Source organism: Manis pentadactyla, chromosome 4, assembly GCF_030020395.1.
Source record: "Manis pentadactyla isolate mManPen7 chromosome 4, mManPen7.hap1, whole genome shotgun sequence".
In the NCBI taxonomy this organism is placed as follows: domain Eukaryota; kingdom Metazoa; phylum Chordata; class Mammalia; order Pholidota; family Manidae; genus Manis; species Manis pentadactyla.
The window spans coordinates 27,552,061-27,569,714 of record NC_080022.1 but is presented as its reverse complement, the minus strand read 5'-3'; the positions used below and the strand labels follow the sequence as shown (position 1 = coordinate 27,569,714).

Genomic DNA, 17,654 nt, shown 5'->3' with positions numbered 1-17,654 from the left:
TTTAGATTACCTGTCATGTTCTTTGTCCACGAGATGATATCTGGCTCTGAAGGCCACCAGGTGAGCATAATACGCTGGTGCAGGTATAGAAACAGACCGTGTACAGCGCACATATGTGTGGCAGAGCTGGTAAGTTAGCAGCTGAAGTTCATCTGCAGTAAAGCAGTTATCATCCCATAAAACATGATAATGTGAAGGACGGCTGGTACCCTACAGAGAAGGCAGTGACATACTCTGTTGTTTTTTAAACTTGTAAATAAATGTTTGGCACAGACTAATTTATATAAAAAACCAGCTTGGTACATTAGTAAAACATACTCTAATTTAATAATCAATTAAAAAAACATTTAGTTGACTCTTGGTATTTATCCAAAAGCAAGGACGTGGACAGATATTTGCACTCCCATGTTCAAAGCAGCTTTATTCCCAAGAGCCAAAAGATGAAAGCAATACAATCATCTATGATGGATGAATAATAAACAAAATGTGACAGATACATACAATGGAATATTATTCAGCCTTAAAAAGAAAGGACATTTTGATACCTCTTATAACATGGATGAACCTTGAGGACATTATGCTCAATGAAGTAAACCAGTCAAAAAAGGACAAACATTTTATGATTCACTTATTTGAGGTACCTGGAGTAGTCAAATTCAGAGAGACAGAAAGTAGAGTGGTGGCTGCCCAGGCCCAGGGGGAGGGGCAAAGGGTAGTGTTTAATGGGTACAGAGTGCCAGGCAAGATGAAAAAGTTCTATACAATATGAATGTACTTATTAAGGTGATAGGACTGTATACTTAAAAATCATTAAGATGCTAAACTGCATGTTATGTATATTTTACAATTAAAAAAGCCAAAACATTTAGTTGAGCTCCTATGTACTATGTTAGGTCTTATGGATTCAAAGAAACACAAAGTCAAAGTTTTCCTGTGTTGCATCTTACTACGCAGATGGACAGTGACTGTGAAGGGGTATGGGGGGGGACTTAGTGAAGGGGGGAGCCTAGTAAACATAATGTTCTTCATGTAATTGTAGATTAATGATACCAAAAAAAAAAAAAAAAGAAAGTATTCATTTATAAAAGAAAAAAAAAGTTTTCCTGTGTTTTGGAAAACACAGTTTACTAGAGGAGTAGAGGAGATGGAGCACCTACAGTGTAAAACAAGGAATAAATGGTTTAGTACTAGTGAAAGTCAGTCTTAGCTGACAATGCCAAAGGAAGTGATTGCAGGTTAAGCCTTGGTTCTTTACCAAGAGGGGAATGAGATTTGGACTTTTTTGGGTGGTGAGAGTGAGAAGGAGCAGCCTTAAAAAAGCACAAGGGGGCATAACATTTCATGGCATATTTGGGGAATAGTTAATAGGCTAGTATGAATAGAGTATTCTCCATGAGGGGAAAAAGATGAGGTTGAAAAGAAAGTTCGGAATCAAACTGAGCAATGTGCTCAGGAATTTGGGCTTTCAGCTATCCGTGGCACTGCCCAGTTTTTTTAACAAGAGAATTTTCACTTTAACAGGTGTGATGAGATTGGGGTTTTATAAAAGTAACAACAGCAATTGTGAGGATGGAAGAGAAAAAGGGGAATACTGACAGCAAGAAGAGCAGTTACTTCTGAGTTAGTTCTGGTGTAGAAGATGAAGGTATGAACTAAGGAAATGACAGTGGCAGAGGAGAAGAGGGTAAAGATTAGCTCATACTTTGACAAATATTTGAGTATCATTTGCAGACACTGTGCAAGACTTTGGGGATAAAATTCAAATTATTACCAAATCCTACCTCCCTCAAATGATCTGTTTATAATGCATATATGATGTAAATATATGTATATTCAAAAATATTGTATATTCACACATTCAATATTTACTGCGCCTTGTCCTGTAACAGGTGCCAGGTACACAGAGATGAGTAAGACACACATTCCAGAGATGAGACAGATAATACATAAATAAAACCATCAGAAATTTGGCTATAAAGAGAGTTAAAATGTAGGATAGCATGGAAGACTGACTATGTCTGTAGCTATTTTAGATTGAGTGGTCTGGGAAGGCCTGTCTCTCTGAGGAGAAGTCATGGAAGTGAGCTCTGAATGATGATGAAGGCTTGTGAGATCAGGGGGAAGAGCATTTCAGGCACAGGGAAGGGATAGGGCAAAAGCCCTAATTATAAACAATTCATTCAGTTCTCTCCTGTCACTAGTCCCGAGCACCATCATCTTTTGCTTGGAATATATTAACAGACTCCTGATGCCTCCAATACCACTCTTACTCCCCAGCACAGTACGTGCTCAGTAAGAGTGAATTAAAAACAAAAACACAACACATGTCTAACTATGTTAGTGCCCAGCTTAAAGCCTTTTATCAGCTTCCCAATGCACTTAGGCTAAAATCTAAGTCCTCATCTTCCCCTAACAAAGTCTACATGATCCAGCCCCGGCTACCCCTCTAGCCTGGTCTTGCAGTGCAGTAGCAGTCTCCATGTGATTCCTTAAATGGCTAACATTTTTTCCACCAAAAGGGCCTGCACATGCCTCTGGCAGGAATTCTCTTCCCCATTCTTGGCTTGGTTAACTCCTACTCATTCCTCAGGATCTTACCTTAAATGTCATTTCTCAGGGAAGCATTTTGTGATGTCCCAATCTAAATCAGGACCCCATTAAAATCTCTATTGTTACCTTTCTTATATTGCATTTACCCCAACTTAAACATTTGTGAGATTACTTACTTAATATGTCTCCCCCCAATAAATTAAAAGAGGAAGGGATTGAGTTTGTTTGTTTGTTCTGTATACCTAGTATCAACATCTACCTCCTAAGAGGTACACAATAAACATCTGTTCATTGAATAAATGAGTAGCCTCTGCCTTTTGGGACCTTATAGATTAATGGAAGGGGGAGAAAAACAAAAGCATGGTTATAATGCTGTCTCAGAAGTGTGACAAAGAGGTAGGCATGGGGTGCTCAGCAGAGTGGAGGGGAGTTTTCCTTAGGGAAGGATACAAGAAAGGCTTCTGGGAGGAGCTGATGTCTGAGATGAATCTTAAAGAATGAACAGGAGAGGGAACCCCTCCCACACTGTTGGTGGGAATGTAAACTGGTGCAGCCACTGTGGAAAGCAGTATGAAAGTTCCTGAAGAAACTAAAAACAGAAATACCGTATGAACCAGTAATCCCACTTCTAGGAATTTACCTGAAGAAAATGAAATCCCTGATTCAAAAAGATGTATGCCCCCCTATGTTTATTGCCACATTATTTATAATAGCCAAGTTATGGAAGCAACCTAAGTGTTCATCAAAAGATGGACAGATAAAGAAGATGTGGTACATGCATACAATGGAATATTATTCAGCCATAAAAAATATCCTGCCATTTGTGACAACATGGATGGACCTAGAGGGTGTTATGCTCAGTGAAATAAGCCAGGCGGAGAAAGACAAATACCATATGATTTCACTTATTTGTGGAATCTACAAACAAAACAAAACAAAATGAACAAGACAGCAGTAGACTTATAGACAGTGAGAAGTGACTGGTGGTAATCACGGGGGAGGGTTTGGGTGGGTTGGTGGGGAGGGTAAGGGGGATAAAAGGGCACAAAAATTCTCAATCATAATATGAGTTGGTCACAGGGGTGGCGGTACAGCATGGAGACTATAGCCTATGATTCTGTAACATCTTCCTATGTTGTCAGATAGGAACTGCTCTAGTGGGGGTAAGGGTTTAATAATATGGGTAACTGTTGAACCACTGTGGTGTATACCTGAAGCCAGTAAGATTGGATATCAATGATTCTTCAATTAAAAAAAAAGAATGAATAGGAATAAGTTAGGTTAGGAATAAATACTTAAGGTGAGGGCATCACGGGCAGGACAGAGCAGTGAGACCTGAAGATAGTTTAGAATGGCTGTAGTGGTGGTGTGTATATATGTATGTCTGTGTATCTGAAAGAGAGGAGACACACAGAGGAGAAGAAGTGAGGAAAGGAGGAGGAGGAAGAGTGGGAGAAAAGAGTAAGATAGAGAGTCTGAGGGTGTAGCAGAATTGAAGGGAGTAGGGTAGGGGATATCAGGAATTTAGTCTATATGTGCCCGAGGGAGGGAGACCTCACCTTGTTGAATATGGAGCACTAAATAGATGAGTGATAGGGTCTTATATGTTTTAATTAATCTGATGATGACTACACTAAATCAGGGACCCTTAAAAGCACTTCACAGTTATATAGGAAAGTAATAATGAGGGCTGGAACTAGGCAGGGAAGGTGAGGAAAAGAAAAAGGGATAAGTCCAAGAGGGAGGAGGTAAATCCTATAGGGTTGAGGGATTGATTAGATAAGGGTGGTAGATCAGAAGGCATAGGCAAAACAACTCCAAGAGATTTCAAAGTCATATATTATTTAAACTTAAAAATTTAAAGGGCAGATGGGAGAAGAAGAAGCAAAGCAAGAAAAACAGAGGGGCAAAATGAAAGGAAGAAAATGTGGGTGGGAGCCAAATGGTGGATGGTTTCGGTGAATGAGTGATAATAGCCAAACAGCAGCAGATGTAGCAGACATCAAGGAGCAACAGTGATGGGGTAGAGGGCAGACTGTTACAAGGCGAAGAGGAAATGGTAAGTGTAGTTTTTTTGGTCTCAATATAAGAATTTCATAGAAGAATAAATATATAGAGAAAAATACATGGACCACTGTGTATAGATTGATTTGAATTTTCACAAAGTTGACACACCCATGAAACTAGAACCCAAGTTAAGAAATTAGACATTAATTGCAAACACAAAGCCCCTTTGTGTCTTCTCCTGTCATTACCCTATCTACCTTGCTCCTGGTAATGCAGCTTTTAACATCAAAGATTAGTTTTGTCTGTTTTTGAACTTTATAATAAATAAATGGTATCATAGGCATGTACCTTTTGGGTCTGACTTCTTTGGTTTAACATTTTGTTTGTGAAATTCATCCATATTGTTGCATCATTCTTATTGTCATATATTCTTGTCTAAATATACACTACTTACTTATCCAACCTACTGACTGTGGGTGTTTGAGTTGCTTGTAGTTTTTGACTATTATGACCAGTACTACAATGAACATTAACATACTATCTTTTGGTGAACATAGATATGGATTTCTATGTTCTATCTTGGAGTCTATCTTGTAGTAGTGTCTATCTTGGAATAGAGATCCTGGGGCAGAGAGTATACATATATTTAAATTTAGTAGATAATGACAGTATTTTCAGACATGTTCACATTAATTTATACTTCCATCAGCAGAGTATGAGAGTTTCAGTTGCTCTGTATCCTTAATATTGTCTTTTAAAATTTCAGGTGGGTGTGTTTAGGCTATTCTTTTAAGAATAGCTTAGTTACAAATGGCAGAAAGATATGGGGCCATAACTTAAAGGAGAACAGCAGCATTAAAGAATCGTATTTTAGGATGGGGAGCTACAAACTAAGGGAATGGAATCACAAGTTTAGAAGAGACTGAAGGTATAAGAAGAGGCTGAGTCCAGCTTAGGGCAGGCAAGAGCGAAGGAGAACAATACTACAGGCTGAACTTGCCTTCCTCTGAGAAGGGAGAGAAGAAAGTAGGCATGACTGATAATACATTTCGTTGTGAGATAAAAGGAAGGGGCCATGTACTGAGTTTAGGGGCAATAGGCTGATGTTAGGGGCCTATGGAAAATGGTAAAGAGAGCTAACCAAAGAGGAGTCAAAGCATTGTTAAACAACAGTGAAGGATATCTTTGAGGTATTGTGACTGATATTAGGAAGTTACAATTTAGGACAGTGCCTGCTCTGATCCCTAAACAGGGAGCATTTATCTCTTTAAGAGAACTCCCTTTGCGGGCTCAAAGGGGTCACATACTCCATCCAGTTAATATGTTGAGCTATCAACCTTTGGAGTCAGCCATCCCTCAAGGGCTCCCTGAGAGGAGCCAGTTCAGGGCAGTCTCATCATCAGGTCCCTGGCTCTGGCCTCTTCTCCCCTATCCCTATCCTCTTAATATAAGAAGGGAGTGATCATGACTTTTGTAAAAATATGAAATTTTTAGATGTGAAGAAAGATAAACCCTCTTCCCTGAAGACAAGTAAAGGGGACTCCAGAGAATCAGGTATAAGGATGAGAGCCTGCTAGACATGGCGACCACCACCTTGTTCCCCAGCTGGATATTTCCTGAGCTCAGAGTCCACAGGCCCAGATGCCAACTCCCTGGGGCCAGAGTGGTGAGGGTCCTTGGAAGTTTCGGGAGCCTCAAAGAATGAAAGTCAGCAGAGAACCAGGAGTCATGAAGCCATGCAATGGAGTATCTAATCTAAAGAGGTTGGCGTTTACACCACTGATGGGGCTGAAGAAAGACAATGCTGCCTTTTGAGGGTCCTCAGCTCCACAGTGGCTGCAGCGTTGGGAAGAGCCAGAATGGGCTCCAGAAAGGTTCATGTCACCTCCCCACTTCTAACATGCTGGCAGTCGGTGACACCATATGAGCTACAGTCTTAGAAAGAGAGGCGAGGGGTGGTTTCTCAGTCAGGCCATGGACTCCTTCTCTACTCAAAGCTACCAGGACCAAAGCTCTAGCCAGTTCTGGGCAGGTGAAGGGTGGAAAGGAAGGCCAACTTTGATCTGATTTGTAAATTTAAGCTTTAAAAATGAACAAGAATTTTACTTCAAAATAAAATGGGAGGGGAGAAAAGGGAATAAGCTGTAAACACCAATTAAGAACCAATAAAAGTATCAAAAATAGGGGATTTGGCCAAAATTTTAAAGGATCTGTTACTCACTGGTAAATTAAAAGTGATACGAAAAAATAATCTCTTGGGGGATTCAAGATGGAGGCATGAGAGGTAAGATGGAGAATTCCTCCCCAAACCACAAATAGTATGAAAATACAGTTAATTGCTACAACTAGCCCTAAAACAGCAACAAGAAAGAAGGCTGAACCAGACTGCATACAGACCTCACAAACAGAGCAGACCTCACGAACAGAGGGTAACGTACAAAAGCCTTTATCAGGCAGGACCCAAGCCCCTCCCCCACCCCAGCTCACCGGCGGGAGGAAGAGAAACAGAGCGAGGGAGGGGGTGGAAGCCTAGAACTGCTGAACACTGAGCCCTGGAGATCTGATTTGGGAGCAGAAACCTACACTGTGTGGTGCTCTGGACGTTGGGGAGCTCAGACAGGTGGAGTGCTTGAGAGACAGATTGTGGCCATTTGTGGAGGAGGGGGATCCACACCCGGCTGCTCTGGGACAAAGGAAAGGCAGGTGGTTTGAGAGGCTTCCTAGCAGAGAGAGGGCTGCTGAAGGAGTGGGGTTTGCATGGAGCCTGCTGCGAGGGGGAGGGGAGAGCTGGACAAGGTTGTCTGGACGCGCTCTGCCCAGCTGGTTGGGAACTTTGAGGAGCTTCAGGCGCCCCATCCTCCTGGCTGCCTACTCAGCTCTGAGGCCCCCCCACTGTGACATACACCCTGCTGTGCCTCCCTCCTGGCCTGCGGGCACCAGTTCACAAACCAACAATCACTGCACTGGTGTCAGGCCAGCCAGAGGGAGGCCCCACCTACAACAACTATAGATGCAAAGCACAGAGACTTACACCTGTGTGCTTGGCCCACTGGCTCTGACACTTGAGACAGGCACTGCAGAAGGGAATCAGGAAACAGATCTTTCCTCCCCCCAGGCACCAGCTCCACTCCTCTACGATCCCCAGCCTCACTCTAGGGGCTGAGCAGCTCCAGAGACTGGAGCTTCTGGGCACTAGTGGGCACCACACAGAAATATGAAATGTCAAAAGAACATGGTTCAGACCAAAATCTCACAAACCCCAGAAAAAGGGCCTAGTTAAACTGAACTCATCAATCTGCGTGAAAGAGAGTACAAAATAAAAAATCATAAACATGCTTACGGAGGTACAGAAAAATATTCAAGAACTTAGGAATGAATTTAAGTCGGAGATTCAATCATTAAGAAATTCCATATCTGAAATGAAACATACAATGGAGGGATTTAAAAGCAGATTAGATGTAATAGAAGAGAAGGTAAATGGAATAGAAATTAGAGAAGAGGAATACAAAGAAGCTGAGGCACAAAGAGAAAAAATAATCTCTAAGAATGAAAGAATATTGAGAGAACTGTGTGACCAATCCAAACAGAACAATATTCATATTATAAGTGTGCCAGAAGAAGAAGAGAGAGAAAAAGGGATAGAAAGTGTCATTGAGGAGGCAATTACTGAAAACATCCCCAATCTGGGGAAGGAGATAGTCTCTCAGGCCATGGAGGTGCACATATCTCCCAACACAAGGAACCCAAGGAAGACAACATCAAGACATGTAATAATTAAAATGGCAAAGATCAAGAATAAAGACAGACTTTTAAAAGCAGCTAGAGAGAGAAAAAAAGATCACATACAAAGGAAAACCCATCAGGCTATCATCAGACTTCTCAACAGAAATCTTACAGGCCAGAACGGAGTGGCATGATATATTTAATGCAATGAAGCAGAAGGGCCTTGAACCAAGAATACTATACCTGGCAAAGTTATCATTTAAATTTAAAGGAGGGATTAAAAATTTTACAGGTAAGAAAAAGTTGAGAGAATTTACATCCAACAAACCACCTCTACAGTGCATTTTGGAAAGACTCCTATAGTTGGAAGTCTTCCTAAGGCTAAACAGATGTCACGCAAGGGATAGACAAAGAGCACAGAATATGATTCATAACATATAAAGAATGGAGGAGGAAGAAAAAAGAGGAAAAAAAAAAAAAAGAAGAACCTTTAGGTTGTGTTTGTAATAGCACATGAAGTGAGTTAAATTAGACTGTTAGATAGTAAGGGAATTACCCTTGAACCTTTGGTAACCACAAATCTAAAGCCTGCAATGGCAATAAGTACAGACCTGTCAATAACCACCCTAAATGTAAATGGTCTGAATGCAACAATCAAAAGACATAAAGTCACTGAATGGATTAAAAAACAAGACCCGTCTATATGCTGCCTACAAGAGACTCACTTTAAACTCAAAGACATATACGGACTAAAAGTGAAGGAATGGAAAAAAATATTTCATGCAACTAATAAGGAGAAAAAAGCAGGAGTTGCAGTACTTCTATCAGAAAAAATAGACTTCGAAACAAAGAAAGTCACAAAAGACAAAGAAGGACATTACATAATGATAAAGGGGTCAATCCAACAAGAAGATATACCCATTATAAATAGCTATGCTCCCAATACAGGAACACCTATGTATGTGAAACAAATACTGACTGAATTAAAAGGGGAAATAGAATGCAATGTATTCATTCTAGGAGACTTCAACTCTCCCTTCACTCTGAAGGACAAATCAACCACACAGAAAATAAGTAAGGACACAGAGGCACTGAACAACACATTAGAACAGATGGACCAAACAGACATCTACAGAACTCTACACCCAAAAGCAGCAGAATACACATTCTTCTCAAGTGCACATGGGACATTTTCAAGAACAGATTATATACAAGGCCACAAAAGGAGCCTCAGTAAATTTAAAAAGACTGAAATTGTACCATCCAGTTTCACAGACCACGAAGGTATGAAACTAGAAATAAATTACACAAAGAAAACAAAAAATCCCACAAACACATGGGGGCATCACAACATGCACCTAAATAATGAATGAATCAATGACCACATAAAAACAGAGATCAAGCAATATATGGAGACAAATGACAACAATAATTCAACACCACAAAATCTGTGGGATGCAGCGAAGGCCATGCTAAGAAGAAAGTATATTGCAATACAGGCTTACCTCAGTAAAGAAAAACAATCCCCATATTGTGAGGTGGAGCAGTCCAAACTCACAATAATGAAACTAATAAAAGAAGAACAAATGAGGCCCAAAGTCAGGAAAAGGAGGGACATAATAAAGATTAGAGCAGAAATAAATAAAATCGAGAAGAATGAAACAATAGAAAGAATCAATGAAAGCAAGAGCTGGCTCTTCAAGATATCAAACAAAATAGATAAACCCCTAGCCAGACTTATCAAGAAAAAAAGAGAGTCTACACACATAAACAGAATCAGAAATGAGAAAGGACAAATCACGATGACACTACAGAAATACAAAGAATTATGAGAGAATACTATGAAAAATTATGTGCTAACAAACTAGATAACCTAGAAGAAATGGACAACTTTCTAGAAAATACAACCTTCCATGGCTGACCAAGGAAGAAACAGAAAATCTGAACAGACCAATTACCAGCAACGAAATCGAACTGGTAATCAAAAAACTACCTAAGAACAAAACACCTGGAACAGATGGCTTCACTGCTGAATTTTATCAAACATTTAGTGAAGACCTAATACCCATCCTCCTTAAAGTTTTCCAATGAGTAGAAGAAGAGGGAATACTCCCAAATTCATTCTATGAGGCCAGCATCACTCTAATACCAAAACCAGGCAAAGACACCATAAAAAAAGAAAATTACAGACCAATATCCCTGATGAACATAGATGCAAAAATACTCAACAAAATATTAGCAAACTGAATTAAAAAACATATCAAAAAGATCATTCATCATGATCAAGTGGGATTCATCCAAGGGATGCAAGGATGGTACAACATTCAAAAATTCATCATCATCATCCAGTACATCAACTAAAAAGGATAAAACCACATGATCATCTCCATAGATGCTGAAAAAGCATTTGACAAAATTCAACATCCATTCATGACAAAAACTCTCAACAAAATGGGTATAGAGGGCAAGTACCTCAACATAATAAAGGCCATATATTACAAACAAACAGCCAACATTATACTTAACAGTGAGAAGCTGAAAGCTTTTCCTTTAAGATCGGGAACAAGATAAGGATGCCCACTTTCCCCACTTCTATTCAACATGGTTTTGGAGGTCCTAGCCACAGCAATCAGACAACACAAAGAAATAAAAGGCATCTAGATTGGCAAGGAAGAAGTCAAACTGTCCCTGTTTGCAGATGACATGATATTGTACACAAAAAACCCTAAAGAATCCACTCCAAAACTACTAGATCTAATGTCTTTATTCAGCAAAGTTGCAGGATACAAAATTAATACACAGAAATCTGTTGCATTCCTATACACTGTCAATGAACTAGCAGAAAGAGAAATCAGGAAAACAATTCCATTCACAATTGCATCAAAAAGAATAAAATACATAGGAATAAACCTAACCAAGGAAGTGAAAGACCTGTACCCTGAAAACTATAAGACACTCTTAAGAGAAATTAAAGAGGTCACTAACAAATGGAAACTCATCCCATGCTCTTGGCTAGGAAGAATTAATATTGTCAAAATGGCCATCCTGCTAAAGCAATCTACAGATTCAATACAATGCCTATCAAAATATCAACAGCATTCTTCAACAAACTGGAACAAATTCATATGGAACCACAAAAGACTCCGAATAGTCAAAGCAATCCTGAGAAGGAAGAATAAAGCAGGGGGAATTACGCTCCCTGACTTCAAGCTCTACTACAATGCCCCAGTAATCAAGATAATTTGGTACTGGCACAAGAACAGACCCATAGACCAGTGGAACAGACTAGAGAGTCCAGATATAAACCCAAGCATATATGGTCAATTAATATATGATAAAGGAGCCATGGATATACAGTGCGGAAATGACAGCCTCTTCAATAGCTGGTGTTGGCAAAACTGGACAGCTACAAGTAAGAGAATGAAACTGGATTATTGTCTAACCCTGTACACAAAAGTAAATTCAAAATGGATCAAAGACCTGAATGTCAGTCATGAAACTGTAGAACTCTTCAAAAAAATATAGGCAAAAATCTCTTGGACATAAACATGAGCAACTTCTTTATGAACATATCTCCCCGGGCAAGGGAAACAAAAGCAAAAATGAACAAGTGGGACTATATCAAACTAAAAAGCTTTTGTACAGCAAAGGATACCATCAGTAGAACAAAAAGACATCCTACAATATGGGAGAATATATTCATAAATGACATATCTGATAAGGGGTTGACATCCAAATTATATAAAGAGCTCACACACCTCAACAAACAAAAAGCAAATAAGCCAATTAAAAAATGGGCAGAGGAGCTGAATAGACACTTCTCCAGAGAAGAAATTCAGATGGCCAACAGACACATGAGAAGATGCTTCACATCGCTAATCACCAGGGAAATGCAAATTAAAACCACAATGAGATATCACCTCACACCAGTTAGGATGGCCAACATCCAAAGACAAACAACAAATGTTGGCGAGGATGTGGAGAAAGGAGAATCCTTCTACACTGCTGGTGGGAATGTAAACTAGTTCAACCATTGTGGAAAGCAGTATGGAGGTTCCTCAAAAAACTAATAATAGAAATACCATTTGACCCAGGAATTCCACTCTTAGGAACTTACCCTAAGAATGCAGCAGCCCAGTGTGAAAAAGACATATGTGCTCCTATGTTTATCACAGCAGTATTTAAAATAGCCAAGAAATGGAAGCAACCTAAGTGTCCATCAGTAGATGAATGGATAAAGGATATGTGGTACATATACACAATGGAATATTATTCAGCCATAAGAAGAAAACAAATCCTACCATTTGCAACAACATGGATGGAGCTAGAGGGTATTATGCTCAGTGAAATAAGCCAAGTAGAGAAAAACAAATACCAAATGATTTCACTCATCTGTGGAGTATAAGAACAAAGGAAAAACTGAAGGAACAAAACAGCAGCAGAATCACAGAACCTAAGAATGGACTAACAGTTACCAAAGGGAAAGAGACTGGGGAGAATGGGAGGGTAGGGAGGGATAAGGGCGGGGAAGAAGAAAGGGGGTATTATGATTAGCATGTATAATGTGGGGTGTGGGGGAAAGGGGAGGGCTGTGCAACACAGAGAAGACAAGTAGTGATTCTACAACATTTTGCTATGCTGATGGACAGTGATTGTAATGGGGTTTGTGGGGGGGACTTGGTGTAGGGGAGAGCCTAGTAAACATAATATTCTTCATGTAATTGTAGATTAATGATAACAAAAAAAAGGGGGGGAATACTCCCTGATAGGATAAAATTAACTGCAAATCAACGATTAATGCATGCTTTATATATCCTTAATTTTGATCTTTTAAAGGTTGTCGGATGATCAGCTATGGAAGTACATTTTTCTGATAATATTTCTTTCTCTTAAAAAAAAAAAGCAGTTCCTGTGTGGTGGTCTCCAATAGGTTCTTCACAATGGTATAAAGGTCATATCAAAGTGTGGGCAAAGGGTTTGTTTGTGTTTATACAGAGGATCAAAGCCTAATTTGGCTACACAGAAAACGAATTAAGATAGGATATGAAGAACTTCCAACATCAACATCCTCTGGAAGAGTCATTCCAGAAGATGATCATCAAAAAACTTCAACAAAGATCCTGGCACTGTTGCAGTTGTAGCTGCATTCATCCTGCCGGTTTCTGGACTTGCCATTGGAATGAAGAAGGAGATATCTAAGCTGGCCTGTGCATACAGTAAAACAACAAATTTGACTGGATCTATACTGTCAGAACTCAACCAAGAATTAGGAGAAGTGCAAGTTGCAGCGCTCCAAAATCGAGCGACTATAGACTATCTACTGTTAAAAGAACATATGGGATGTGAACAGTTCCCAGGAATGTGTTGTTTTAATTTGTCTGATTTTTCTCAAACTATTCAAATTCAGTTAGACAATATCCATCATATCATTGATAAGTTTTCACAAATGCCTAGGGTACCTAACTGGTTTTCTTGGTTTCACTGGATATGGCTGGTAATTGTAGGTCTGCTTTAGTTATGTATCTGTATTCCTATTCTGTTAATGTGTTTACGCAACTTAATTAGTAGTTTGTTAAAACCTATACATGCTTACGTTACTCTACAAGAAGTTATGTCAAAGAAATAATCAATCTTCCCATGTTTTCTTCCATCTGCTACTTCTATAGCTTTTCTTCTTCCTTCCTAACTACAGCCCTTTAGTAGAATTCGTGCCTCATATCGAAAATTACCGAGTATCATAATTCTTCCAAGTGGTAAAGATGCCTCAAGACAAATGCTGGGCATAGAAGCCACAGGGCATAAATCTGCAAAGAAGTAAAAAGCTAACCTTTTGAAAGAATATTGCTTCTCTCTCACTTACCAACTTTAAATTTCCCTGTATGGCCCCGGAAGACGGCTGGTTAGCCAGAGATGGGTAAGATTCCTCAAGGGAGGAACAACCTAAGACAGGCAGTCGCAGGGGAGCCATCAGGTGAGAAATTGGGGATCAACAGAGGTGAGGCTTAGAACCTCACCCCCCCTGTTTTGAGAGAAATCTTCTGCATCCGTGGATGTTTTGTTGCCCTTGTGTAGCTTGGATTAATACTTAGTCTACAGGCCCACACCTGATCATCTACATTTGCCCTCTTACAGCACTAAACTATGTTTTCTACCTTTATCTTGCATCTACCTACCACTTCAGCATTTTATTTAAAAAAAAATAAGGGAGAAATGTGGGACTCACATATAAATTAAGTATAAAAATCAAATGAATAATCATATCTGACTTGATTGTTTATAGTTCATGATGCGTGATCAGAACCGAAAGTTTCTGTGATATGACTGCCCTTGCACTGTTCACCATGTAAGAACTTATGTAAGAACTTATTCACTATGTGAGAACTTGTTCACCATGTAAGAACTTGTTCGTTATGTTTCAGAAGATTGGAGACTGTTGAGAATTAGGCTTGGTGTTGATTAATGATTGTGCATTGAGTCCCCTGTACAGAATTTTATTGTTGTTAACAACCATTTGATCAGTAAATATGAGATAAAAAAAAAAAAAAACAACCAGGGAGTTAGGAGGTAATATTTCAAACATACTTTATGGTAATTAGCCAACAACTGACTTTGTTTTAAGGCAGGGCAAGCAGTTCTAAACACCATGTTTCCCCTGCTTGAGGGGAACTATTGCCTTGGAGAAGAACAGGATCAAGAAATTCCTTGTGTTAAGCTCACCTTACAGACTACGTGGAGGGCTGACTGAGCAGGCGACACAATGTCTCTCCCTGCAGAGGCCCCGAGGCCACACGGCAAGCCTACACACCTTTGGCTCTTGGCCTCATTCTTGGAATCTTTAAAAACCATGAATCCTAAGCCTTTAACCTTCTCTGAGGTTGTCCACACCACCCCCCATCTTTGAGTATGGACTTTGCCTTAAATAAAGACTTCTTGTTGCTCAAAAAAAAAAAAAAAAAAAAAAGGGCAGAGGAACTGAACAGACACTTCTCCAAAGAAGAAATTCAGATGGCCAACAGACACATGAGAAGATGCTCCACATTGCTACTCATCAGGGAAATGCAAATTAAAACCACAATGAGATATCACCTCACACCAGTTAGGATGGCCAACATCCAAAGACAAACAACAAATGTTGGCGAGGATGTGGAGAAAGGAGAATCCTTCTACACTGCTGGTGGGAATGTAAACTAGTTCAACCATTGTGGAAAGCAGTATGGAGGTTCCTCAAAAAACTAATAATAGAAATACCATTTGACCCAGGAATTCCACTCTTAGGAACTTACCCTAAGAATGCAGCAGCCCAGTGTGAAAAAGACATATGCGCTCCTATGTTTATCACAGCAGTATTTAAAATAGCCAAGAAATGGAAGCAACCTAAGTGTCCATCAGTAGATGAATGGATAAAGGATATGTGGTACATATACACAATGGAATATTATTCAGCCATAAGAAGAAAACAAATCCTACCATTTGCAACAACATGGATGGAGCTAGAGGGTATTATGCTCAGTGAAATAAGCCAGGTGGAGAAAGACAAGTACCAAATGATTTCACTCATATGTGGAGTATAAGAACAAAGAAAAACTGAAGGAACAAAACAGCAGCAGACTCACAGAACCCAAGAATGGACTAACAGTTACCAAACGGAAAGGGACTGGGGAAGATGGGTGGAAAGGGAGGGATATGGGGGAAACAGGGCATTACGATTAGTACCCATAATGTAGGGGGGTGGGGACATGGGGAAGGCAGTATATACAGAGAAGACAAGTAATGATTGTATAGCATCTTACTATGCTGATGGACAGTGACTGTAATGGGCTATGTGGGGGGTACTTGATAATAGGGGGAGTCCAGTAACCATAATGTTGCTCAAGTAATTGTACATTAATGATATTAAAAAAATCTCTTATAGTGCTTAGAAATGACTGGGTTTTAAAATATTTTAGCTGGTAAAAAATATGACCTTTTTTTGATCTCAGAGAAGTCTGAAAATTCTACCAAAGCTGGCAAGATGTGTAAAAAACCATGTTTTGTCCTATTGTGAAATATTCCTGGTCATTTGCTGACTAGATCAAAGGTTCAACTTCATGTTCCAAAGGAAAATTGGTTCTTAAAGTTTCTGGTTAAATACACTGGGGAAATACTCCTACCTTGAAAATTCATAATGACCATCTGCATATCAGCGGTATCCATAAATTCTAGAGTAAAAAAATCTGTTTAACCAGCATTTCCAAGATTTATTTGAACAGAGGATATTTTTTTTCTCCTCTGTGATAGTTATTTAAAAGTCACAGTAATAGCATTCTTTGGCATACATGGAGGGAAATGCTAGGTTAAAATATGTAACCTAGTGACACAGATTTTATTCTCTACACTTTTAACTCTGTTTTGTTAACTGTTACCATCTACCAGGAAAATGTATAGCACTGATTGCAAAGAGGAGAAGAAATAAGAATGAAGATAAATAATTCTAAACAAAGACAATAATTCTAAAGTTGTAAGAATAAAACTGGGTTAGTCTATGTGGTAGATATAAAAGTTTAAAATACACTGTATAGTAAGGTACATGTGAAATTTCTATTTTAATCAATGACAAATAATCTAAAATAGTTCAGGGCTACTTTCTTTCAGACATTCTGGGAATGTGGACTCAGTCTCTGCTGCTGCAAAGTTTGAAAAGCAATTAATTTAAAACTTATAGTCTACTAAGAATAGCTAACAAATCAACAGAAAGAGTTTCTGAAAAGAATATGAAAACACTCTTAAAGTTGTTTAACTGAAATTCAAAGCTGTAATTCTATAATGAAACTCACATGCTCAATGTCTGCAGTAAATGTCAAAGTTCTCTATGAAGTACTTTTATAGTACTTTTTTCCTTTTTTATAAAGGAACACGTCAAAGGAGCAATCAGGTATTTTAAATATTTTTTGAGGTTTCAGGTTAAATTAAGGACTCAGCTTAGGGAGATTCAATCTATTAAACTACTAATCTGGTATTCTCACGGAAATAAGCCACTCTCAAGGTAAGAAAGGGGAAGAAGTTTATTTCCTGTAAGTTTCATCTAATTTCATGTGGAAACAATTTGGAGTGCAGAGAAGAGTATTTTTGTCTCCTTTTTCTGAGATTTAAAAAAAAATACATAACAGAAGTTCCGGAATCAAAACATTTTATCCAAAGTGTAGGCTCACCTGTATTCCAGCGTGGCTACAGAGGTAAAAATCAAATTCGTATGGGTGTGTGATGTCTGTGTCGACTGTGGTTCCGGCTGGGATATTGCCACTTCTTCCAACCTAGGTTTGGTCAAAGTTTAAACAAGATAAAGATAAAGCAGGTATCTGAAAGCACTTTTTAAAATGTATAAATATATAAGTTGA

General features: G+C 39.1%; 1 protein-coding gene across 2 annotated transcripts in view; it reads right to left on the bottom strand.

Annotated features, from left to right (window-relative positions):
- AGO3 (argonaute RISC catalytic component 3) overlaps positions 1-17,654 on the bottom strand; it is a 156,218-nt gene that overhangs the window by 13,196 nt on the left and 125,368 nt on the right. For both annotated transcript variants that reach the window (XM_036911923.2, XM_036911924.2), the window contains 2 exons: positions 17,469-17,570; positions 11-210 (listed from right to left, as the gene is read on the bottom strand). In XM_036911923.2, the coding sequence (XP_036767818.1) occupies positions 11-210; positions 17,469-17,570 (302 nt within the window). The remainder of the gene's footprint in view (positions 1-10; positions 211-17,468; positions 17,571-17,654) is intronic.